The following is a 26,089-nucleotide window of genomic DNA, read 5'->3' as shown; positions in this document are numbered from 1 at the left end:
CCAAAACGATCAGTGACTCACCCATCCCCCCCTCTCCCGCTTCAGCCCACGCGCCCTGTCCAGCCTCCCCAACGCCTGCTCCCCCTCAGGGCCATTACCTCCCCTCCCCCCACCACCTCCTTTCCTCCCCCGCCCAGCTCCCAGTCAGGTCAGGTGGTGCGGCGTTGCTGCCGCGAAGCTGCGGGCGCTGGCCTGCCCGGGCCGCCGTCTTGCTGAGTGGGCGGGGCTGAGGGAACGGAAGCCGGGCCGAGCAGAGCTGCACAGCAGGGATTGTTTGTGTGTAGCAGGCGGCTGCGAAGCTGCTGAGCCCGTGTCTCTCCGCCCGCCCCCTCCCCGCAGCAATGGCGGCGGCGATGATGGCGGCGGCAGCGGCGGCGGAGCAGGAGGCCTCGAAGGGCGGCGGCCGGAACCGGGGTGGGGTGCAGCGGGTGGAGGGGAAGCTCCGCACCAGCGTGGAGAAGGGCGAGTACTACGAGGCGCACCAGATGTACCGGACCCTCTTCTTCAGGTACAGCCCGGCCGGGCAGCCCTTCCAGAGCCTTCCGACCGCACACTAGCCTGCTACCCCTGCGGCCCGCCCAGGCTATTGGGCGCTTGGTCTGCCCGTCTCGCCTACTCGCCAGCTGATTGGGCTAGAGAGGGGGAGTAGCTCGCCGTGCAGAGTAGCGTGAAGTGCAGGGGGAGGGGTAGGTTTTCCTCCTGCCCCCCTCCCCCCTGCCCCAGTTCGTCCTTCCCCCTCGGGAGGTGGGGGAGCTGGAGTCTGGTGGGGTGGGGGATTCAGGAGGCTCTTGGCGGGGGAGAGGTTTAGCCGGAGGGGGGGAAGGGAGTCCCAAGCCCCATAGATGATGATGGGGTGGAGCCTGGCGCTGTGTTGCTCCGAGACTCCCTGGCTTTGCAAATTTCGGGACTGGCCCCCCCTGATTTCTTCCTTACTCTGTGTTAGGGCCGCCCCCCGTGTGGCGGGGTCTCGTAGTTCATGGTCACCCTCCACCCCAACGCGATGGGCCTGGGAAGTGAGGCAGCGCCTTGCCCAGCTCTTCTCTCACCACCACCCGCTTGCGGCATGTGCCCTTGTGTGAAAGGTCCACACACACACACACACACACAGACCTGCAAATCGTGTGGCCTGGTCCAGAGCGCCCCTCCTCCCCCCATGTAAATGGTGCCATTATTCAAGGTCCCCCGTTTTCGTACTCCCTGCTTTGATAGGCTGTCATCACGCACTCCTAGAGAGTCCCGTGCTTGCGAGCTCAACAACAGTTAGGCCAAAAAGCACAGGCAGTTTGTGCTTCATTCTCTATTCCTTTTCTGGCTGTTTGGCACTGCTCATGGAGCAAGCAGGCCTGGAGAAAAAGATTCCTTACTCATTTCTTCTCTCCATCTCCCCAATTGCTATGCCAACCTGCTCCAGCAACTTGGCACTCTAAGGCCAGTCCTGCTGGTAGGGGATCTCCTCTCTCTTTCAGCAGCATAAAGAGAAGTAATGATCAAAAGGTAGCATCTTTTCTCTTAAGAGATTATCCACCTTCCACTTCAGTGTCTTCCATTTCTTTCAGGGGAGTTTAAACTTAAACAAAAGGATGAGGTTACATTTTAAGAAGGATTAAAGAATGTGAGTTTATGAGGAGCAGTTTCTTGTCAGAGTTATTTAAAGGTTAACTATATTTAAACAGGCTGCTGAAGGACTTAACATTTGTTAAAGGATTTTGAGATCTCCAGATGGAAGATAGAATAGTAGTACAGAGTGTTAATATTATTAATGTGACTGGATTAGTAGTTTTGCAGTAAACCGCATGCTGGGTAAAAAAGTTAGTATCCGGTGGTAACATAGGACGAGGTTTATGGCCTTAGCATCTGCAAACTCCTCTGTATTTTACTCCAAAATGTTTTCTTTTTCATTAAAAGTGTCATTCATATGTAAAAGTACAGGGTGCAAATTTCTTCAACCCTGATTTTTAGAGCTGTTGTAAAATTACAATTTGAATTTAAAAAAGCAAAATAAAAAACCTTTTTCAAATGTTTAATTAAATACACCGAAAAATCCTTCATCATAAGAGTAAAATGATTTAAAATGTGCCTTAAAATGAATCCACAATAAGGTTGTCTCTCCAAATGGGTCACTTGGTAGATCTGCCTTTAATCTCAGATCAGATGTAATGCTAGTTTTTAGATGTCCTGATTCTAGTGTCGTTGATGGATTATCAAACAGAACTTGATTTGAAGACTCTTTAAAATACACTTATTTCTTACCATGTTTAGTCAAGTTGGAAATTAAAAACAAACAAAAAAAAAGCCAGATTTTGTGGCTTGCCTGTTAACGGGTAATATAACAGGTCTGCTTCATAGTACAGTACTTGTACCGTTGTATTACTTTTTTGTTTGAGTACGTGGCTGCTGAATTGTCATCTACTGTGTAAGACTTTTTATTATTAAAAATTCTTTTGCATTTAATATTAGTCTGAGTGACAGAGAGTAGATAGTACTCTGATGTTTAAGGATAACAATACGTCTCCAAATACTTCTGTTGACAGTGTTTACATCAGCAGAAGTCAATCTTTAATTTTGTTGCAGAAAAGTTTAGATAACATTGTTTTTCTTACACAACTTGTAACAAGCACTTTTTTCTTTCATAGTAATTTAAAATGCAATAGCTTTTGCTTTTTGGTTTGAATCCATTGAATTAATTTAAAATGGGCAGATCAGGAAAACACAAGAACAATGAGGCACTCAGTGAAATGAAAAAAATGGTAAATTCAGAACTAATAAAAAGGAAATAATTTTTCATAACAAATCGTAATTAGACTGAACCATGCCACAGGAAGTCATTGAGGCCAAGAATTTATCAAGATTCAAAAAGGAATAACACACAGGGATAACAAAAATATCCAGAGTTGTTATAGTTAGTGCTAATACATTTTACAAGAGATACTAAACTTTATGGTTTAAACCATTCTCTAATAGAGATTGGGATGAGACCTAATGAGGGTGGGCAAATTATCCATTTCTCTCTGCTTCAGGGTTTTTACACCTTCCTCTGAAGCAACTGATATTTGCCTCTATTGGAGACAGGATAGATGAAACTTGGGTCTAATCCAGAATGGGAATTCCCATGTTCCTATGAATGTATACACTTGGGTCTCATTATTGTAGGTGCTGACTGGTTCAAACACTTATAGGTCTCTGACTGGAAATTTCAAATCAGACTTCCAGGTTTAACATCAGAGTGATAGTCAAACTGGCTTACATTTTATTAGTGCTCATGCACCCTTTGTTTAATCTGAATAAGCCATCAAGGTATCATTTACAGAAATATTTCCATCCATTTCTACATTTCCCCACTCTCCCCTCCACTGTAATCTATAACAATGGGGAATCTTATAAAAGCGAAGGAACAAAAGTATTATCAATTGAATTAATTAATTGACATGCCAGATACAGTGATGCTTAGTTTCCCCTGTTGCTTTCTTAATAACTTCATTCGTGATCTGGAGAATGACTATACAGTATCATGAAATGAGAAATTCTATTTTTGAAAGATTTGAAGGCTAAATTTGTCTTAGCTTTTCTCATGCGCTAGTTTCATATTTGAATAAACCTGCACATAGAATTCCACTCTGTTACTGTGCAAACATGCACTGTTTATATCTTGATAAGCATAATGTGGTATATTACTTTGGTCAACACAACTATTTTTTAAACAATTTTCATTTTAAAATGGCCTTATTTTGTTAGTGTTCTGTCTTCAAAAGAAGAAATTTAATTGGGCTTTTGGCAGACACAGGAATTCCTAATACCTTCCATTTATGCTTGTATGCTTTAATGGTAGTTAAAATAGAATTGTAAAATGCTGCTTTAAATAAAATTGCTACAAACTTCAGTGATTATAATTTCTACACCTAGTCCTAGGTATTTTTCTGATTTTTGGTCTCTTACTCCCCAGCCAGTGACCTTGAAAGGCAATGCTCTAAAGGCATTGGAATAAGGGCAAGGAATTTAGAAAGAACCTTGTATTGCTGAACTATCAGTATTAATGAGTCTAGAGCCCATTTAACAGAAAGTGGTGTTGAGTGCAGGTTTGCTTGTAGGATGAGGGACAGATACATTCCTATTGGAAACAGGTATTTTTGTCCTGTCTGGCCAGTGGGAACATTGTTACAGTAGGTTTAAGAAATAGCAATCCCTTTTTTTCTTCTGGTTTATTTATCATTTTTTAAAAGCTACAAACATAGCCATTATTCAAAATATAAATAGCTAGGGTTACAAAATCATCACATACAAACCTATTGATTAGTTTAGTAAACCAATCCCTGCTATATGGTAAAGTTCACAAAAAGTCTCTATAGAGACAGTCAATTATGGCTAATCTTTTAGTTAAAAAAAACAAATGAACAAAAACATACAAACAAACCAAAACCCAGAATAATTGGGAAGGCATATGATGGTAAAACAAAAGTGTAAAATCACTGGAGCATACAGTATATTAAAATCCTAGACATATTGACATTTAACGATGTCAGCTTCAGAAATTTAACTGAGAGAGTTAAAAAAAACCCACCTTAGCACAAATATGTATGATTTCTGATCTTTCAGCCAGACTGATAAATAAAAGATCAGTAAAGTCTGGGAATTCAGGGAGATTTATTCAGAAAGGTATCTTCTCTGAAAGGTTCTATTGAGCACCCAAGACTAGTTAAACCAATGGCTAATATCCTTAGTGTCTTGAATAGTGATTTGCAGAGTTGGCAAGTGTTCTGATCTAGCATGAGGCAGAACAGGTTTGGGAACTAGAAGTCTCCTTTTACCACATACGTATGACATACTGCATGTTTAATTTAAAATTGAGACTATCCTTGACTTTTAGCCATAGAGAATGGTGGATGTTATGTCCAGGAGACTGTAATTACAGCAGTGTGGTAATAATCACATAGCTTCATGATGGCCGTTTTGGAAAGAAGAGTTGTTTTTTGGTCTCACTTTGAATTTTACCTTCATTTTTAAGTAAGGACACTAGAAGCTGAATTGTAGATCAATTGGGTTTTGAAGTCAGAAGTTTCTGTATTTGCTGTCTTTGTAAATGGGTGTAAGTGACTCCTCGGAATGTTTGAAATACTGTGTGGTAACTTCCTGATTGCTGTCACCTTTGGAGGTACTATTAAAACTAAGTTAATTTGACTTTGCAAAGAACTATTACACTGCTTGTGTCCCCTTGTACAGCAGCCAAAAGTGGTAGTCAGGGAGTCTAGGAGAGAGAGAAGAGAGACTGAGTGTGTGTGGAGTGGAGATATCAGTGATAGGCAAGCTTGTATTGTTATGTCTCAATCATAGGTTGCAGTGCTGTATAGCGTTTATACTCAATGCACTTAAAACTTACACGATTTAATTGGTGTAATAGGACATGCTGGAGACCTTCACTTACTGTTCACATAATCAGACTTTTGGGTGCTGTCCCACTATTTCCAGAGAGTAAGAATATTCATTTTTATATTTAAAGGTTTTGTTAGGGCAAAAGTGATAATGTGATGTTCAAAAGTTCCATTATGACTCCTTGTTTTCATATGCTTATAACTTTTGATCAATTCTCCTTTTGGGATTAACTTTTGGGCCAGGGCCAGGACCAGGAAAGGGAAATTTAAAAAAAAAATATTTATAGTAAGGTCCATTCATATACTATATGCTTTCCATACAACCGGCTTTATTGTAGTTTTCACTTGCCTATAGATTGATTTTCAACATTAACATACTTACTTCCTTGAAAATAAATATCTTTGTGTCACCTTGTGCTTCAAGTAGTATTAAATTACTTTCAGATTCAAGTGATATTGTATATATGCAAATCTGTCGCTTAAAGATACTTTGTCTCAAGAATTTTTTGCTTTGCTTTGTTTTTATTTGCAGGTATATGTCCCAAGGCAAACACGTAGAAGCAAGAGAACTAATGTATTCAGGGGCACTATTGTTCTTCAGTCACAGCCAAGTGAGACATCTTTTTGTTTTGTTTGGTTCCCCTCTCCCCCTTCCAAATTGTTTCAGGGTTGAATGGTGAATTATTAGTGCTAAAAGTTTTGCACTAATAAGCAGTCTTAAGGCTTGTCTACACTGGGACAATCAGAAAAGTTAAGACAAATCAACTAAGGTAATGACGCATTACACAAGTTAAAGCACATTATACCCTTGGGTGGTGTTAGTTCACTTAATCCTCTTTCAAGGATTCGGTTAATTCATCTTAACTTTCCTGAACCCATGTAGACAAGTCTTTATTGTGGGATGTTGCTGTGTAATCTTTTCATAGTGCACATGCGTCCTGTGTCTTTTCTTTGTAGAGGTGAGTTGCCTCACTTGAGAGACTTTGATGTTCATATGTGTCCACACTGCATTTGCACCCTAAGCCAGTTGGGCTGTATTTTCATGCAGGCTTTCATTTTATTTATTAAATTACTACTACTTTTTGTGAGACTGGACCAGGGTTAATTGTCCCTGTGCCATCTGAAAATGTATTGGTCTGCTTTTCACAAAATACTTAACGTTGGTTTTTTTGCTCTTTTTCTAGCAACTAATGATAGCTTCATCACTAATAATAGAGTTCTTGTTTTTGTGCACATTTTGTAGCAAAACAGTGCTGCTGATCTGTCCATGCTGGTTTTAGAGTCCTTAGAGAAATCGGATGCAAAAGTAACAGATGAACTACTAGGTGAGATTATCTCATTGTGTGTAGTTTGGCGGTGTTTAATGTGTATTTGTACTTCAAAAAAACGTGTGTTATCTGTAATGTTCTCCTAAAACTTTAATCCCTTTCATTGTGCCATGAGTTGTGGGCTCCTGTTATGCTAAGGGGTTAATTTAGTTCCAGAGGTGAGACACAGACAAAATTGCTGGAAAATAATGAATTCTCAGTAATTCATGAGGCTCTAAGCACATGGGTATACTTTGAGCAAACATCACTATCTTTTGTAGGTGGAGCATGATTTTTGGCATTGTCCTCTCCCCAACACAGGAGCGACAAGTATTGTCTGCACAGTAATTGACCTCTCTGCCGCTTTGATGGACAGCGGCATCCTATCCAGTCAGTGTGCTGATGTGTGCATTGCCCGTGGGTCGGCCATTTTGTCAAAGAAACTTTGCTTGTCGGATTGTCTGATTTGGTAAGCGTGCAGTTCATAAAGCGCTTCTTGTGAGCTGCCCAGCTGGAAATCACATGAAGAGTCCCTTCCACATCAATTGCTGTTCTAGGGGCCTGTGGACCAACTGGAAAATGGGCAGGGAATGCACTTTGTTACCCTTGATCCAGTCTGGCCTTTTACTCTACGGTCCTCTGACAGCCCAGGCTCCCATCTTTGACACATCTTATGACTGGTGGGCACCTTCTTAACTGAAGCCTTGTCTCCTCACTGGAACTCCCTAACAGCAGTAGAACATCTATCCTAAGCCATGGGACATGGGAAGCTGTTCCTACCTAGTGCCAGTTACTAGGCACAACATGGCTCTGGCACTGCAGCGGAGAGGTCAATTGGACGTTACTGAGTTACAGATCTAAGATTGACTTGTACACAGGGAAGTAAATGGTTCAAAGTCACACATTTGAGAAGAACAACTAATCTTTCAAGATGTTTTTACAAAGATTTATTGATAACAGCAGAAACTTCGTGTTATTTCTGATAATGTTAATTGCATATTTGTATTGCTTCTAGACAACTTGGCTAAAGTGTTTAGTTTGATGGATTCAAATTCTCCTGAAAGAGTAGCTTTTGTGTCCAGAGCACTGAAATGGTCCAGTGGTGGATCAGGGAAGCTCGGTCATCCGAAATTACATCAGTTATTAGCCCTCACGTTGTGGAAAGGTAGGAACAATTGATTTTGATCATTTTTATAACACTGAGATTCCTGAAAAATTTTAAGATAACTATATCAATAAATTAAGTGGAAAATTAATGATAAATTTGTTCTTTTTTTACAGTGTAAGTTAAAATTTTGTTTGACAAATCTATTGCAGAGCAGAGCACAGAGGGAGGCTTTCTACCTAGTGCTGTAGTAAACCCAGTCTGGTCTCAAGAGGTTAAAACAACTCAGATTAGAATATATTTGTGTCTGCTTTATTTTTTTTAAATCCTAGACAGTTTCAGCACATGACAACACTTCCCAGTGGTGTTCAGGTTTTTGACTTCGTATCTACATGAAATTGAGCTCTGAGCATCAGACTTATTTAACATAACCAATTTCAGACCCCTCTTCTTGGATTTATTGTGCGTGAAACCAAATGTAAAATATTGTGATAAAACAGAGGTACATAAAACTTTATTTCAGTCATAGCTGATGTGTAAATATTTAAGGTGTTATGTACAGTACAAACATTAGTTTGAGAATAATTGAACAAACAGTCACTTTCTCTGACCTCTCATAGGTTTCTACCAACACCAGTATACAAAGTGACCTTTCTAACAAAACAAACAATCAGACCTGCTTTTCTGCAGCTCTGGAGTGAGGATGTTAGTCAAAAATAGTAAACTTTACTCCTTGGTCAAAAGTTCAGACTGCCTTTGTTTGATGTGCCATGCTGTTTCTCAGTGATGTAATTGTAGAGTTATTGGTTGGCATTTGATGGGTATCGCTGTTGTCAACTACTGAGTGAGAATATTTCTGAAGCATTAGTGTTGATTTCTCCACCAGCAGGAGTGTGGACATGATTGGCAAAGATAACAGCATGTACTTAAAATTGAGCATCCTCCGTCTAGAGCAGATGACTTACCCTTTCATTTATGGATGGATAGTATGTGTTCTCTTAGATCATATCTTTTGAGACTTTAATTTGAAGAAGGTTGGATTATTAAAATGGGACTTTTGGGTTTGGAATATAATTAATATCATGGCTTTGATTTAGCACGGCTATTGGCTAGAGTACACTTTGCCTCAAATGAAGTTCTGATAAATCTTTTTATTTCCCATTAACTTTTTGCTACAGTATAGAAATAAGTTATAGTGGGTCAGAGTAAAATTAGGAGAAACCTCCTCTCCACATACTTCACGGTAATGGTATTTGTGTTTAAGGTGGAATTCCTTGTCTCACTATTGGTATAACACGTTAAAGATTCTAGTATGCTTATGGTTAAGATACTAATTTAGTGTATTTGAGGAGTAAGACCTATTAAACAGGAGAAACTGTGTCTCAATAAAAACAGGTTTTTAAATATTACTACTTCAAAATGTATTTAGGATTTATTTGCAAAGAAAAATGGCCATTTCCTTGCATTTGTTGTATATACCCATGTTTATATAACAGCCGCCATGACACATCTGTTTAGAAAAGGAACAAACTTAGCCAATGTTCTTGAATTAAGCATAACAAACTGATTTCTTAATAGCTGTTTTCTTTTTGTCTTTCTTCTGTAGAGCAAAACTATTGTGAATCTCGGTATCACTTCTTGCACTCCACAGATGGCGAAGGATGTGCTAATATGCTAGTAGAATATTCATCATCCAGGGGATATCGCTGCGAGGTGGACATGTTTGTAGCTCAGGCAGTCTTACAGTAGGTGTTTGACATGTATTTGTTATAAAAGTGTTTGTTTTGCAACGTGTTGGTTAAACTACTTGCATTCTGAAGTCTGGCCTTAAGTTAACTAGGGTAACTGTGGGTTAAACATATCTCTCCAAAAGAAATTGTGCAAGTGAATAAAGTTTCATAGCCTTTTGTGTAGTTGTGAGATGGAAAAACGTATATTGATTCAAAGATTATATGTGATTCGTTCTCACAATTTGTGGTGGGGGAGGAATTGAGTGACATTGAAGGTGTGAAATCACACTAATTATTGGGAGAGCTAAACCAATCCATGTGAATCTGAGAGTTGCATCATCCTTAAAGTAAAAGTTCCCCTATTAAGGGATTTCATTTTTAACATAAGGGCTCTAATGTATTTGTAAGATCCCTTTCTTCTTCTCATAATACCCCCTGAAAGCCTGACATTTAAATATGTCCTTGCCATTATTAATCATGTGATATGAACTCAGAGGCCCAGCTCATTGTACTGGGCTGTGTGCAAACACAAAGGCTGACATGGTCCCTACCCCAGAGCTTGCCATCTAAGAACTATTACTTTTGTTCCATCAAGCACATTCAATGGCAGTTGTAGGGTATTTCAATGAGTGGAATTACTGGCAGTTTCTGAAGATCATTAAAGCATTTGATTTATGGGGGTGGAGGAATATAAGTAATTACACAGGTTTGCAGACTGATATGTCAAGGTTGGTAAATCCTATTTAACTGTGTCAATTTTAACTTTGTTTTAACTAACACAGTCTGAAGATGAGCCGTTCCCAGGCAGCCTGACTCTGACTGCAAGCGAAAATGGCTTCCCTTTCATCTATCACCTCTAACTTATTTATTGTAATCTTATGTGGCAGGTTGGACAGGTTGGAACAATAGTTGCTTTTGGCATGCTAAAGCACTGCTCAAATGTAGTCTTTCTGCTTTTTCTGTAACATTCTCCAACCTATAAGCTGGAGCAGTTATGGGTTTCCAGTACAGGTGGAGCAATTACATATGCTGTAAAGCATTTATAAAGGTGTATTATGCCAAGCAGCATTTATGCAACTAAATCTTTTACTGACCTAGATCTATACCTAGAATAAATTTTACAACATATGTGGATTTACCACAAGCTATAATCCTCTGCATAGGATTATATGATGTAAATTCTTGGTCAGCAGTGAACAATAATAAAATAAAAACAATGTCTAATAGTTCAAGTATAGAGGCAGGTAAAGAACTGAAAATGAAATCCCAACACTTGCTTCTGAGCAGCTTTCAGTAATAACGTGGCATGACTCAAGAATCAGATGATCTTGGTCATCCAATCAGTTCATTAACTAGTGACAAATTCTGTTTGAGAATCTGATTGTATTTATTTAAGATAGGACTTGCATTTAGACTCAGTATGGACAGAATTTGTTCAATGTACTAGCAATGAATGAGTAGGAAGAGTAAAAGGGAATTTTGTTTTGTCATTCAAGGCTAACAGATGCACACCCAAAGAGGGGGTGGATATTTTGGATATCAGGAAAAATGAGATATCCACTGAAATTAAAATTTACTTCCACAGGATAAACTTTTGGCCACAGCAAAGGACATCTCCAGTTGACCTGAATTGTGCATAAAAAGTAGCACCCATTATCATTTTTCATGTGCTTCTGCCAGAGGTTGAATAAAGTTGGATAGAATCATGCCTTTCTTTAGATTAACTTTCTCATTAACTATTAAGATCTAAGCTAATAGTATGACTCGTGTCAATTTGCAAATGCTTCTGGTGCTCTTTAAAGTAGTTTAACAATTTTCTTCTTGACTGATTTTAAGCAGTTCCTAGAGCTCTTCATTTTCAGTTAATGGAGCTTCTGTTATTAATTAAATCTATTGAGCCCAACGTATCTTATTTAGGTAAAATCATTGTAGATCAGACTGAACATCAGACTTTTTTTTTTTTTTTAGTTTAAAAGAAATTCTTGAGAACTTCCAAATGCTATTTTTAACATCTATTTTACTACTTCCTCTTTCAGATTTCTCTGCTTAAAAAATAAGACCAGTGCATCAGTGGTTTTTACGACATATACACAGAAACATCCTTCAATAGAAAAAGGGCCTCCATTTGTACAACCATTGCTAAATTTCATCTGGTTTCTCTTACTGGCTGTTGATGGGTAAAATTTCTTATTACTTCGTTTTCAATTAACTTTTTCATTTTGTGCTAAGATTACATTTTGTGCTTCATTTCCTTTCTAGAGGAAAACTAACAGTATTTACAGTATTGTGTGAACAGTATCAGCCTTCACTGAAAAGAGATCCTATGTATAATGAGGTGAGTTATCAGTAGTTAATTGTAACGTAGCCAAGTAGAATTTGTTAAATAATGCCTTTTCAACATAACCTACTATGTTGTGAAGCCTAAAAGAATAGAACAGATGACTCCTTTGTTGGGGAGTTTTCAAATGGGATTGATAGTTACGGAAGCACATTATCTTAATTATTTTTTTCAGAAATATTTGTTTCTTTACAAATTGGAGAGAGAAGTTGTGTTGCTAGGAAATTATAGGGTTTGACTTTTCTTAATTGTTTATGTAAGTTTATCCGTTTTTGTTTTTTTTTTTGCATCATTTCAGTACCTAGATAGAATAGGACAGCTGTTCTTTGGAGTTCCACCCAAGCAAACATCATCCTACGGAGGATTATTAGGTAATTTATAACAATGAAATGTATATGGATATAATGTCTAATCTTAGTGGAAAGAGTAGCAATTTATGGAATATTACTCACCCATTGTATTTGGCCTAATTTGTTAAATTAATTTCAGTGTATGCACGCATTGTCTTTATGACGCAAGTAAACCATAGATAAAATTAGTAAATATAAAATGAATCAATTACACTTGTAAAATACATGGATATGAAGTTTGTAAAATCTTCACCTCAGGTTAAAAAAGGAAAGAAACGGTGTAATATCCCTATAAATATTAAATTTTAGCTTAAATAGTAAATTACAAAGAAAGCCCTACTGCTGCAATTTATGCATTTGCTTAATTTGAAGCATGTGATTATTCCCATTAATTTCACTGGGATTATTTATTTCTTACAGTTGATATGTATTGAAGTATTTGCAGAACTGGGACTTTAGAGAAAAGTCTAATATTTTTCAAAGTAAATAGTGTTTGTGTAGTAAATGTTTATTTCTGCATAAGGAATCAGTTTTAATACAGTTTTTCCTACAAAAACCTTATTAGAAAAAGAAATCAAAACAGTTACTGATTGCTAATCATGGGTTTTTTTTTAAATCAGGAAAGAACATATTGAGCCACATTTTATTTAAAAAAAAAACCAAAAAAACATTGTCTACAATATTTTCCGTTAAAGAACTAAGTTCTTCCTCAGAAACTTCTTTGGCTTATCATAAATACCTGTTTAGTTCCTTTATCTGGTACCTAAAGTTTAATAGAAAATATCACTATTGTCATTGATCCAGTATGTAAATAACCTTTTAAGAAGTTTGAATCTCAGTGTGAGTGAGATCGAGGACATGTGAACGCTATATTATAAACCACAATTTTGTTTCCCAAGACTCATATCTATAGTCAAAGCAGATGTTACAATGTACATCTGTTTTGCCGTTCAATGCTTTCAGTAACTTTTCCAAGGATAACGGAGGCAACTTCAGTAAAAGCTGGAACCTGAAAAGCATGTCAACAATCAATCAGTCTGATATATCTAAAAACTTTTAATTTCCCAGATACTTCTTTGTAGGGCCTGGTCATTAAAGTGCTGACTGTCCTCAAATCCTACTGAAGTTAGAATTCTCTCCATATTTAGTCAGTCTTTAACTTGAAAAAGTAGCCTTCAAAATTAATATAAATAACTCACTGCTGATGTGGTTGTTTATTTAAAATATATTGATTGTTTTGTTTGTAAGTGGAGACTCAGATGCTCAGTCTTTTTATACAACTGTGTTTGGATTCAACTACAGCTCTCTAGTTTTCTAGTCCGTTGTAGCTCCTTAGATTTTAAATTGCTTTAGCTTGCTGTGACATGCAGTCTTTGGGATGATTACTGTGGTTTTATGTAGTCACTTTTTATCAATGATAAAATGTTTTTCATGTACGGTTTTTAAAAAATAGGCCTTGTTTTTAAAGAATTATTAATCCTGAAATTAAATTTTCAATATATCGGTAAATATCTGAATAATTTAAAGGTGCATATGAAACATAGATTGGGCCTGCAATGTGCCCTACTGTGAAACTGCTGTAATTTGAGAAATACCTTCTGGTTTCTATATTTATATGTTTAATTATCCACTCCATTACAGTAACAAACTTCAAAATAAAAGTTGACTCCTCCAGTTTTCCAAAATGATGATTTAACTATCCTTTATTTAATTATAGGAAATCTTTTAAACAGTCTGATGGGAGCTGGGGAAGATGATGCAGAAGATGGTCAAGAAGATAGCAGTCCTATTGAACTTGATTGAATTTTTTTTCATTAGGAGCTGCATGAATCTGGCAATTTGATAACTCAAAAGACAATTTCAGAATTTGAGTCCTCAATTGTTTCTCAAAAACTAAAAGGGCTCCTCTGTTCTGTTAAAGAAGGTTGCTGAAATGTTTATGATGTTTGGTCTATATTATTTATGTAAAAAAAGATAGCCAAAAGAATTGATTGGAGTGACTATCAGACTTCCAATATGCTGGCTGGTGGCTTTGATTAAGATATATAGTCTTCTACAGTTTCAAATGCAGTATTCCCTTTTTCACAATAATACAAAATAAAGCATAAACATTAGTTTGTTGCTTTACATTTTTAAACCGGTTTTTTTTAGTTTATTATGAAAAATGCTTGATCTTTGCTGTCACAAAGGAATATCTTGAAAGGCAGGGTAAATAGTTGCATAGCTTATCTCTGAACCCAGTGCCAAAAGCATTTCAAGACAACACAAAGAGGGTGTAATTAAAGGTGCACATCCAAGAAACTTCAATACCTCCCCCCCACATCACTGAAATTCACTCCTGTCACAGCAATTAGTAAAATTTGCACAATCAAGAACAATTCTGTGTATCTAAAATCAGTCTCCAGCTTATACCAATCTTAAACAGATGTTCTTTTATAAGTAGTTGCTCACCTATCCTCTGATAAGAATGGATCATTTGAATGTAGATTGGTTGCTAAGTAGACCAGAATCTCTTAGCCTTGGTTTTTTTTTTATACATAGATATTCAGCAGCTATAAAAAACCTCCTCCAACACATGTTTTTATTCTTTTAGAATGGAGTCTTTTAGGTTTAGGTCTGTAGTAGTGTGTGTAAAGGTGACAGTTTGAAGTTTTGTTTTTGTAACCAAACAAAACCACTACATTTTTTTTTTGCTATAAACAGCACATGGAAATATTTGAAACAATTCTATTTAAAGAAAAGGGAAACTGCAAAACTATCAGTTCTTTATGATACAATATTTATTTTTATTGGGTGATTGATTCATTTAACACTTTATGTAAGAAAATAACAATAATAACCACAAACTGTGCATTAGGCATAATAATTCTACATCTTGTCTCCTTTTAATGCAGTGCACCACGTGATAGCTGTCTGATTAAAAGATGAAATGGGGGAAACACTTTATTTTTTCACATTTAAAATAAAAGGCTTAGATTAAAACACAGCGATCATGCATGGGGGGAATAATACATTTTTATTTACTGTTAAAAAATTTAAAGGAAGACTGTGTTAATTGTTGAGTATTAAATAAATACTTTATACTGGGATCTGCAGCACTGTTGCTTTTTGACAGTTTCACAAATGGAGGTCTCATATTTTTAAGGCATTTTCCCCCCGACATAACCATTGATTATGCAATTCTCATCTTAAGCGGTGGATAACTTCTGCAGTTCTGACTTGCCTTATACTTCCAGAAATCAAAAGCTCTTAGTTAAAACTAGTTCTGGATTATGATTGCTACAACTACAGACCGACAGCTCCTCATACTGAATTGAGCAATCTATAGGACGCTTTTATATTTATGGTTTCCAGCTGCTGAGCTCTGCCTTTTCTCACCATTTTTTCCCTCCTGCCGTGATGAGAGTTGATGTAATGGGAAGCAAACCCTGCCTGTTTAGTGGTCTTTGATGGCAATTTGCCTTCTGTTTGCTTAATCCTTCTTCTTTTTTTTTTTTTTTTTTTTTGCTGGAAGTTTAAATGTGTTTCTCTGAACAGTGTGGATCAGGAGAAGATTCACAGTACACCGTATGTGATAACATGACTCCCTCACAGAAGCATTCTTGCTAGCCTGGGAAAAAATGCTTCAGACCCATATTCTCAGGTGCCAGTTTTTGCTGGCTCAAAGATGCAGCCCATGAGGTAGGATCAGAGGATAAAATAGGGAAAGAATAAGTTAGTTTGATGTCTTCAAGTCACCAGGGCCAGATGAAATACATCCTAGAATACTCAAGGAACTGAATGAGGAGATATCTCAGCCATTAGTGATTTTCTTCAAAAAGTCATGGAAGATGGGGGAAATTCCAGAGAACTGGCAAAGGCAAATATAATGCCGGTCTATAGAAAGGGGACTAAGGACCAGTCAGTTTAACTTCAGAACTCAGAAAGCTAATGGAATAACTAATTAAGCAATCAATTTGCAAACACCTAAAAGATAATATAAGTAACAGTCAGCATGGATTGTCAAGAACGAATAATGTCAAACCAACCTAATAGCATTCTTTTCCATGGTAACAAGCCTTTGGGATAGAGGGTAAGCAATAGAGGTGGTATATCTTGACTTTAGGAAGGCTTTTGATACTGTCTTGCATGATCCTCTCATTAACTAGGGAAAAACAAACTAGATAGACCTACTATAAGGTGGGTGCATAACTGGTTGGAAAACTGTTCCCAGAGAGTAATCATCAGTGGCTCCCAGTCAAGCTAGAAGGGCATATCAGGTGGGGTCCTGAAGGGATCAGTTCTGAGTCTGGTTCTTTTCAATATCTTCATCAGTGCTTTAGATAATGGCATCGAGAGTACACTTATATAAAGTTTGTGGACAGTACCAAGCTGGGAGGGGTTGCAAGTGCTTTGGAGGATAGGATTAAAATTCAATATGATCTGGAGGAAATGGAATAAAATTCAATAAGGACAAATGCAAAGTACTCCACGTAGGAAGAAACAATCAGTTGCACACACACAAAATAGGAAATGACTGCCTAGGAAGGAATACTGTGAAAAGGGATCTGGGGATCATAGTTAAGAATACGATTTGATCACGGAGGTCATGGATTCTATGACTTTTCAGGACCTCCCTAACTTCTAGAGCAGTTGTTAGCCACAGAGCAGCCGATTGGTGGGCCAGCCCTAGGCTGCCGAACAGCTGACCCGGGGCCAGCCCACTGGAGCAGCTGCATGCCCTAACAGCTCTGTTTCCCCCTCCCCAAGGGTATTTTCAGTAGGTTGCGGTTTCTGTGAATTTTCATTTATTGCCCGTGACCTGTCCCTGACTTTTACTAAAAATATCTGTGACCATAGGTGTGTGCAGCCCAGATCATTAGGGTGTGCACACATTACTGAATTTTACCTGCGTCCTTTTTTTCGTCCTTACCGGTGTCCTTGTTTTGGGTGGCAGCTCACGTCGGGAGCAAGATCGTTCCCGCTGCTGCAAAAACTGTCGGTGTCCTTACTTTTCGCGGCAGCTCGTGTCATCTGCCACGTCATTCCCTGCCGCCAGAAAAGCTTCCGGCGTCCTTATTTTTGGCGGGTTTCCCAAGCCCTGCATTAGGGTGTGCTTGGGCATGCCTGACACACCCTGTGTGCACTCCTATGTCTGTGACAGGATCTTATCTGTAGTCATAGTGGATCACTAACTAAATATGAGTCAACAGTGTAACATTGTTGCAAAAAAACCCAAACATTCTGAGATGTATTAGCAGGAGTGTTGTAAGCAAGATAATTCTTCCAATCTACTGATTAGGCCTCAACTGGAATATTGTGTCCAGTTCTGGGTGCCACATTTCAGGAGAGAGAAAATCCAGAGAAGAGCCATAAAAATAATTAAAGGTCTAGAAAACATGACCTATGAGGTAAGATTGAAAAAACTAGGTTTGTTTAGTTTGGAGAAGAGAAGACTGAGGGCATGAAACAATTTTCAAGTACATAAAAGGTTGCTAAAAGGATGAGGGGAAAAATTGGTCTCTCTAACCACTGAGGATAGGACAAGAAGCAATGGGCTTAAATTGCAGCAAGGGTGGTTTAGATTGGACATTAGGAAAAAATTCCCAACTGTCAGGTTAGTTAAGCATTGGAATAAATTGCCTAAGAAGGTTGTGGAATCTCCATCATTGGAGATTTTTAAGAGCAGGTTAGACAAACGCCTGTCAGGGATGGTCTAGATAATACTTACTCCTGCCTTGAACGCAGGGGACTGGACTAGAAGACCTCTCGAGGTCCCTTCCAGTGCTACGGTTCTATGACTTGAGGTATTTGGCTCTGGGAACACACTGTGTAGCCTCCCTTTGCAAACTATCTCTGAAGCTCCCCCTATGCCCCCTTTCGCAGACAGTGCACCGCCTCTTGGAGATGGAGTTACTCAACATATCCTGAACAATCAAGGATTCTGGATAGTATATCTCTGGTAATGTTACCAAAAATAGAGGGAGTGGATCTGTACTGCAACACAGAACCTTCATGTTGCCCCCATAGTGTTAAGGCAGAATAACTTCCTAATGCAAGGAACGTGAGACAATCCGATGTCCTCTTAAGTCACGTGGGCACTTGTGAAAATCCCACCCAAATGATTGTGGGATTCTTAACACTGGGATGTTGTTACATATGGATCAACTATATTTAATGTAAGTGCCTAGTTTGGATTTTACAAAACAGAGTGTTGCTTATAATAAAGTGAGCTCATTGCTAAGTGCGGAGGGAATAACTGTATTAGCTCTTTCAAATATGATACAACCAGGATCTTCAGCTGCCTGAGAAACCAGTTAGAAAGGCTCCGGTCCTGCAAAGAGATTCATGGAGGTGAGCTTCTGCAGCACTCAACTCAGGTTAATGGCCTATGTGCATCACTTCATAGGATTGATTGGTGCTTTAATGAATAATTGTTATGGCCCCCGTGTACTATAAATGACTAAATTATATAGCAACACTCCTTGTGCAGCAGAGCTGAACTAATGTTAAGTGGCTGTGAAATCATTTGCATTATGACAGGAATACCACGCCTGGCAGGGCTTAGGAGGGGAGACTTTTTGGATCATGTAACCATCGGGGAAGAGGGTTTGCAGGGGAAGAGGGCACATGCAGCAACGTGAGGATCAAGAAAAATCTAACACTTCTGAGAGAAATCAACTGCCACCTGGTGCTCCATTCCTATGGGGTTTAGGTGCTCTGCTGGGCAGCCACAATCTCCCATTGCTCCCAAACCAAGTCAGTGCTTTGGCCCTTTCTGGTCTCTGCCTCTGTGATGATGTTGTACAGCAGGGACTTTTCCCATTTGCTCTTCTGAATCGCAAAGCTCATTTTTGATGCCTCAGGCTTTGCCTCTTCCAGGACTCCAGTGCAGGACAGGTACAAGAAACCCGGAGATCTTTATCTGGCTGTTACCCTGCAGTGCTCTACTCCCAGCTCCTGTTCTCATCACCAGTGCTGTTTCATTGGGTGGAAGAGACGCATTTAACTACTTGGGTTGTGTGACTGGACAATTTAGGTAACAACAGAATTCGAAATAAACTAGTGTACGTGAGCTAGACTCACCATTCAGGAGCAGTGCACTCTTGTACCTGAGATGCTTGCAAAAATGTCAGGTTTTGTCTCAATGACGAGAATATTATAGAACAGCAGCAGCCGCTCCATATAAAAGTTAAAACTACCTTCCCAGTAAAAACCCACTTCCAGAAACCTCCACCCACCCATACCTTGCTTCCCCAAAGAAAAGAAAGCTCCCCCTGTAACTCACATGGTTCATTTCATCCCCAGGTAGACTTCTAAGAAGTTGTTGGGTTGTTGTTTTGGGGTTTTTTTGCTGTGGTGCAGAGTTATGATGCTTTACTAATGTCTCGGTTGTTGATATCTTGAAAAATGTTCCTAATGCTTTCTCACACTGGCTCCAAAATAGCTTTGGCTGCAACTTTCAGCGGTATTTGTCTAAACTTACAAAGGAGAAATATACTTCTTGTCCGCGGGCGATGAGAGTTGTTTGGCGTGGGAGGGTGGCGTTTGCAATGGAAAGTTGCAGAACACAGGGGATGGCTACACTCTGAGCTGGAAGTGTACATTCCAGCTCGCGGAGACACATCAGTGCTAGTCCTCATTGAGCTAGTGTGCTAAAAATAGTGTAGTTGTGACAGTGGGAGGGGTTAGCCACCCTGAGAACAATCCTATCCAAACCACTAAGTACTTACTTTAAGCATCTACCCCCTCGCACAATCACTATTTAAAAACAAACAAACAAACAAACCTTTTTATTAAGGCACAGTTACAATAAAATGCTAACGGACTAGTGTATATTACTTATCTAGGATCAGGTTAATATTCAACATGCCTGGCTAGAGATTCTGTCTTGCTGACTGGGGAAACCAGCCTCCTCTCACCAAATTTCTAAATACTTACACTCTTTTTTGGTGCTTCCCTTGTGTATGTACTAGATGTGAAAGCTTTTCCATTACAAAGACAGACCATGTTTTACTATACCACACTTCCATAGATGACACATTTTTTTTCCAAAATGTGCAATACCAAATCTTGCTGCTAACAATAAAAAAATAAATTAATTTGTCCTGTTTAAAATGTAGCCCCATTACTGGAGCATTAAGTAAGAAGATCAGGGGATTGCTAGGAAGCTGTCATTTTCTCATAAAATGAATCTTTAATAATTTCTTCCCAACACGGGCTAATTCCTGGACACAACCACCACCTGTGCAGATATGGGTCAGACACCATTTAGTGGACTTGCATAACTCCATTGTATTTAGAACATGAACTGAAATCACAATAGTATTTCCCATTGCCTAAGCGGGGCAGCTGATTAAAATTATGATCAATATCATCCATGTCATTCATGTTACGCTAGGCATAGGGAAGAAATAACCTTTTTTCACAGAATGCTCTTGCTACAACCTATTTGTGTGTGTGCCACAGCACAAAAAATAGCAGTGATGGAGTCTCCTAGTGGAGGTTCGAATGACATTGGCACGCTAATGCTGGGAAGCTGCAGGGCCATTACTTGATTAAAATCACGAGCATCATCTACAAAACTGACTTTCTGTGGCAAGAAAAGGACTGAAATGGTTTCAAACTGGATGTATCTATTTTGGAAATAATCAAGTTTTCATTTTCAGTTAAAAAGCTTTTATCCTCTGCTCTGCCCAAAAATATCACAGATGTGAAATTGATCTAAAGGCTTTTTGATGCATTCTGCAATATTTCGCAAATTGTATGCCTTCATTAAAAGACACCATAGTTCGCTCTTGCAATGATTCAGCCATCAGAATGTGTAAACTCTTAGGTCATGTCTACACTAGGAAAAAAATGTGTATTCTTAATGTGTTAAAATCCTAGTGAAGGCAATTTGTAATTTTAGCAGAGTGAGGTAACCCTAGTGATTAAAATTACAACTTGCCTTGTCTACACTAAGGCCTTGTCTACACTAGAAAAATAAGTTGACCTAACATAGGTCGAATTACAGCCACCTGGTTGATGTCCACACTACCCTCCTTGGGTCTGTGGAGTGCGTCCTCACCAGGAGCACTTCCACCAACCTAAGAGGAGCAATGAGGGGATCTGAGAGCCCGTATTCTCAGCTCCAGTGGGCTGCCAGAATCCAGCCCCAGGCTTCTTCCCTCCCCATTCCCAGAGGGAAGCTGCCCAGGGCTTCTTGCCCCTGAACAGTGGGGTCCAGTTGCCTCCAGCTTCTGCCTCCCCCGCCACTCCTGTTCCCCACAGGGAGCCAGGCAGCCTTGTCAATTTCGCAGCCAGCCATGAAATTGACAAGGCTGCCCCAGCTCCTGGCTGGAGCCCAGTGGAGAAATGCTCCGGCTTCTTGTCCCTCTTCCAGCCGGGAGTGGACACCAGTTGCCCAGGCTTCTTGCCCTGTTTGCAGCTGGGAGCGGGGTCCAGGTACCCAGGCTTCTGAGACCAGCTGCTCAGCTCTCAGGGGAGATTTCTTTCATGGCTGGAGTGGTGAAATTGACAAGAATGACAGCCCCACAGCTGATGTAAGGGAAGTAGTGTCTACATTTACACTGCCTCCTCCTAAGCCCTACACCTCTCGCTGAGGTGGTTTTATTATGTTGGCATAGCAGAGGCGTTACAATGGTGGGCGGAGCATTTGAGGGCTTGTCTATACTTGTGCTTACGCCTGCAAAACTTTTGTCGCACAGGGGTGTGAAAAAAACACCCCACTGAGCGACATAGGTTTTGCTGGCATAAGTGCGAGGGTAGCCGCATTATGTCGGCTTGGACAGAGCTCTCACCAACATCATAAAACCACCTAAACAAGCAGCACTGTCCACAATCACGCTTATGCCAGCAAAACTTCTGTCGCTCAGTGGGGCGTTTTTTCACACCCCTGAGCAACAAAAGTTTTGCCGGCATACGCGCAAGTGTAGACCAGCCCTTAGTCTGTAAACCTCCATTGTTTTGTTGACAAATGCTGAATTTTGTCAACAAAACTCTCTACTATAGACCAGCCCTAAGTTATTAACAGGTTATTTGATGTGGCTAAAAAACACTTTTTTTTCCCTCGCACAGACACAGGCAAAGAAAACAAGCTCCAACCAAACTATAGCAGCAACACAAATGAGTTCTTCACTGCTACAACAGATGTGAGCTTCAGAAGCCTACTGTGACCATGGAGGTGCTACCATCTGTCAGCAAAGGCTATTTCTCTTTATATACATACCATTTTTTAAAAATCAAGGTAATTAGGGACAAAATCATGTAAGTGTTAGTGTAACATTATGCTTGAAGCTGTTAAAGTTGCACAAGTCAGAAAATGCAAACGTTCCTGTAGTGATGTTCCCTCACCATCATTACTCTGCTCTACCAATGACCTGTTCAGGTGGGCTTTTTTTATATTGAACTGTGAGCTTAAGATCTTTACTATCCATGTTGTAAAGAACTAACAGGAAGATGTGCAATGTGACTGACAGTTTTCTTCCCAAGGCTTTAACTGTTGCAGTTCCTGACTCCTTTTCATTTTTAGTCACTGTTCACACATTCTCACCTCCTAATCAATGGTTGTGAATAGGCCTCAACTACTCTAACTGAATGGACTTTGCTTTCATCCACCTTCCCCATTGTTGTTATGGATATGTATATATATGCCTCCTATGTGACTTCTATTCCTTACATCTGACGAAGTGGGTTACAGCCCACGAAAGCTTATGCCTGCAGAAATTAAATTTGTTAGTCTTTAAAGTGCTACAGAACTCTCGTTGTTTTTGCTGTATACAGACTAACATGGCTACCCCTCTGGAATTTTTAGCTATGCAACCTTAATGCTTGATTAGCATATGTTTGCTCTGTTTGTCTCCGGCATTCAGCTGCAAGTCATTGTTCTCAGCATAGGGTGTGGGTGGGGATGACACCCTGTGTCTGAGAACAACACCCCAGATTCACCAGTGTCATGTAATTATAATATGTGCTGTACAACATATGCCTTGTTTGGCCTTATTTTAAAAGTCTTGATCTGCTAACCATTAACAGCCTGTTGGATTGTATGTGCTACCAGAGTATGTGAGGTTATAATAGACCAGCCTTAAGCACCTAAACCAGTTTTTCAGGTACAACAATGAAGTGGCCAGACGTGCTAATGACCCATCAAGGAAAGCTTCCACTGCCTGCGAATTGCTTACAGTGAGGCTTCAAGGTAGGATACACTTTCGCAATGGGGTTGCTGGACCAATGGGAAGCAGCAGCCATGTCACATGCATGGAATGTTCTGGCAAGCTGAAACAGACTATAAAAGGAGGAGCGTGACATCAAAGGGGCTACTGCCCTCTGCCATTCAACTGAACAACGCTTGATGGCACAGGTCCTCTGGAAGACAAAAGGACTTTTGGAAGGGAAGAGGAGTGTCCTAGGCAATTGTCCAGCCTGCTGCTGTGTTTAAGGCTGGTCTACACTAGAGAGCTTTGTCAACAAAAGTCACCTTTTGTCGACAAAACTATCCTGGTGTACACGCTGCAATGACCCTTTTTGTCCACAAAACTGCTCTGTTTTGTCGCCAAAATAAAACCACCTAAACAAGACACGTAGAGCCTTTTTCGGCAAAGTTTTTGCGAAAAAGTATGTGTGTAGACACTGCCCTTCGGTTATATTGTGGAAAATAGCCTCCTGGTTACCCCAGCGAGCCACTGTGAGTGCTGCTCTGGTTAGCAGTTTGAAAGGGGAGTGGTGGAGGCAGAAGGTTGCTGAGCTCAAAGCCCCAGAAAGTTTTCAAGTTAACTCATCGTGATGAGCTCACGCCATAGCTCAGCAAGCAGTCCTGCCTGCCTGCCCTAAACTACGGGGGGTGCCGGGGGGGGTTACTCCTGATGTGCCATGCTGAGCCAGGGAGGGAGGTGGGGGCTGTGTCCCTCTCTCTGACCCCGTCCCCGAGGGTGTACCAGACCCGTCTCTGCTGAGGGAGGGTGGGGGAACAGGGATGCCAGCTATGAGCTGTCTGTGCAGCAGCTTCTGCCTTGGGAGTGGTTGTTTTTAGCTGCTGCTGTCTAAAGTTAAAGAGACACACTCATTGTCCCCAACACAGCTGTCTGTCTGTCTGTCTCTCTCCGTGTGTGTGTTGCTCCTCTCTCTTTCACACACACACACACATTCACTCGCTCTCACCCTTCCCCCTGCTTCTGTGGGCTTCTTGTGTTTGTGTTCAGCAGTGAGCTTGGCTGACAGGGCAGTTGAAAAGCAGCAGTCAAACTAGTAGGATGCCCATGGAATGATGGGATGCAGAAACCTTCATCATGTGATGCTGTACCTGTGCCGTGAGGCAGTGTAAACCCTTCCCAAAGCACCCAGCATGCACTTGCACAGTGGGATAACTACCCACAGTGCCCTGCTCACTTTGTCGACAAAGGAGCTGACAGTGTGAATGCACTCCACTGACAGAAGGAGCCAGTGAAGACACGCAACAGCGATTTAATTACTGCATGCCAGCAAACCTTTTGTCAACAAAACTTTCTAGTGTAGCCAACCCCTAAGAAATTGCCTTTACCGACTAACAAGGGTGAGATATTGCTAAGGCCTTGTCTACACTAGCACTTATGTCGGCAAAACTTTTGTTCCTCACTGGTGTGAAAAAACCATCTTGCTGAGCGACATACGTTTTGCTGGCATAAGCGCTAGCGTGGGCCAGGCTCTGTCGGTGGGAGACGCTCCCCTGCCCACATAGCTACAGCTGCTTGTATTATGTTGGCGGGAGAGCTCTCTCCCTTCAGCTTATGGCTACACAAGCGCTCTTACAGCGGCACAGCGGTACTGATACAGCTGTGTGTTTTAAGCCCTTATTCAAGAGCTTGTTGGTGCATCACACTTAGCCTGTGACCTTATGTTTCATTTGGTAACTGCTTTTACTCGCTTTGCGTGTGCTGCTTATAAGCTATTTTCTGTCATTAATAAACGTGTTTAATGGTTTATCTTAACCTGTGTGTCTGGGAGTGAAGTGTTTAGAACTGCTCAATAACCAAAGCGGGGGCATGTCTGCCCCACATCGAGGGGGGCACAGGCTTAGTACTATAATACTGGGGACAGATGCTTTTTGGTGCAGTTCTTGCAAACTGTGGAGGGGTCATTGGCTGCTGCCTCTCTTGTTGGGGCTTGAGTGGCTAGGCACGGCACTCATATAACTCAGCTGGGCGTCTCTCCGCCTGTCGATGGCTGTGTAAGTGCTGCTTGCTGACAGCATCACAGTCACAGCGTCAGAGGCAACCCAGGTTAACTTTCATGCAAGCTAGCTGAGTGTGGTGCTCCGCATGCTGTTGGGTTAGGTGATCCCAGCGCCTGGAGGGGTTTGCTGCTTGTCACTAGCCAGGTGTTACGAGGGCCAGCTCAGGTTGGAGGGTGAAGAGGGTGCAGCGTTCCCACAGTCTTCAGGTTGCACCTCAGGGGACTCCCCCATCACAGTGGGTAAAGGCGACTTTATGTCACCTTTGCTTCGGCTCTTGGGCCAGGCTGGGGCAGTGTAATTCAGAGCAATTCAGTAAGAATGCTCCAAACTGGACCCAGTCCCCCTGTGTGTTGGTCTCACAGCTGGGGCTAGCTGGCGGTAAAAGGCCCCGGGGCCAGTTCATTTAGCCACATCCCCCAACCAGGAGCTTGGGGGGTGGGTGGGAGGGGCAGGTTTTCCCCTGGGTCTACACCCTTCCCAGTGTTCTCCACTGTAGGCTAGAGAAGCCTCAGGAAGCTGGGTAAACTGGCTTTACGGCCCCTGTGTGGCCCTGGAGTGGTGGTGGGGTGCACTAGATACAAATATGGCTTAGCACGTCTGTAACAAAGTGCTACGTGTGCATTGCATAGACTGCTCTGCAAAGCCGGCATGCTATTCCCCCCCTCATGGGCGTCTGATAGGGACATGCTGGAATGTAACTGTCT

At 40.7% G+C, this 26,089-nt stretch overlaps 1 protein-coding gene across 1 annotated transcript; it reads left to right on the top strand.

The window, feature by feature from the left end:
- Positions 1-205: 205 nt before the first annotated feature.
- GET4 (guided entry of tail-anchored proteins factor 4) lies at positions 206-15,282 on the top strand. Its single transcript, XM_067550898.1, has 9 exons — positions 206-508; positions 5,896-5,974; positions 6,607-6,688; positions 7,686-7,835; positions 9,382-9,520; positions 11,542-11,682; positions 11,765-11,840; positions 12,142-12,214; positions 13,911-15,282. The coding sequence occupies exons 1-9, from the start codon at positions 342-344 to the stop codon at positions 13,994-13,996; spliced, it is 993 nt and encodes a 330-aa protein (XP_067406999.1). The 5' UTR covers positions 206-341; the 3' UTR covers positions 13,997-15,282.
- The last annotated feature ends 10,807 nt before the right edge of the window (positions 15,283-26,089 follow it).

Source organism: Emydura macquarii, unplaced genomic scaffold (genome assembly GCF_026122565.2).
Source record: "Emydura macquarii macquarii isolate MOO-44397 ecotype Brisbane River unplaced genomic scaffold, CSIRO-AGI_Emac_v2 contig_1348, whole genome shotgun sequence".
NCBI lineage: Eukaryota > Metazoa > Chordata > Testudines > Chelidae > Emydura > Emydura macquarii.
This window is presented reverse-complemented; position numbering and strand designations above follow the sequence as displayed.

Coding starts and splice junctions, on each gene's coding strand:
- GET4 (XM_067550898.1), top strand. CDS start 342: ATGGCGGCGGCGATGATGGCGGCGGCAGCGGCGGCGGAGCAGGAGGCC. Junction 11,683..11,764: donor CTCTTACTGGCTGTTGATGG/GTAAAATTTCTT, acceptor TTTCCTTTCTAG/AGGAAAACTAACAGTATTTA. Junction 12,215..13,910: donor ATCCTACGGAGGATTATTAG/GTAATTTATAAC, acceptor ATTTAATTATAG/GAAATCTTTTAAACAGTCTG.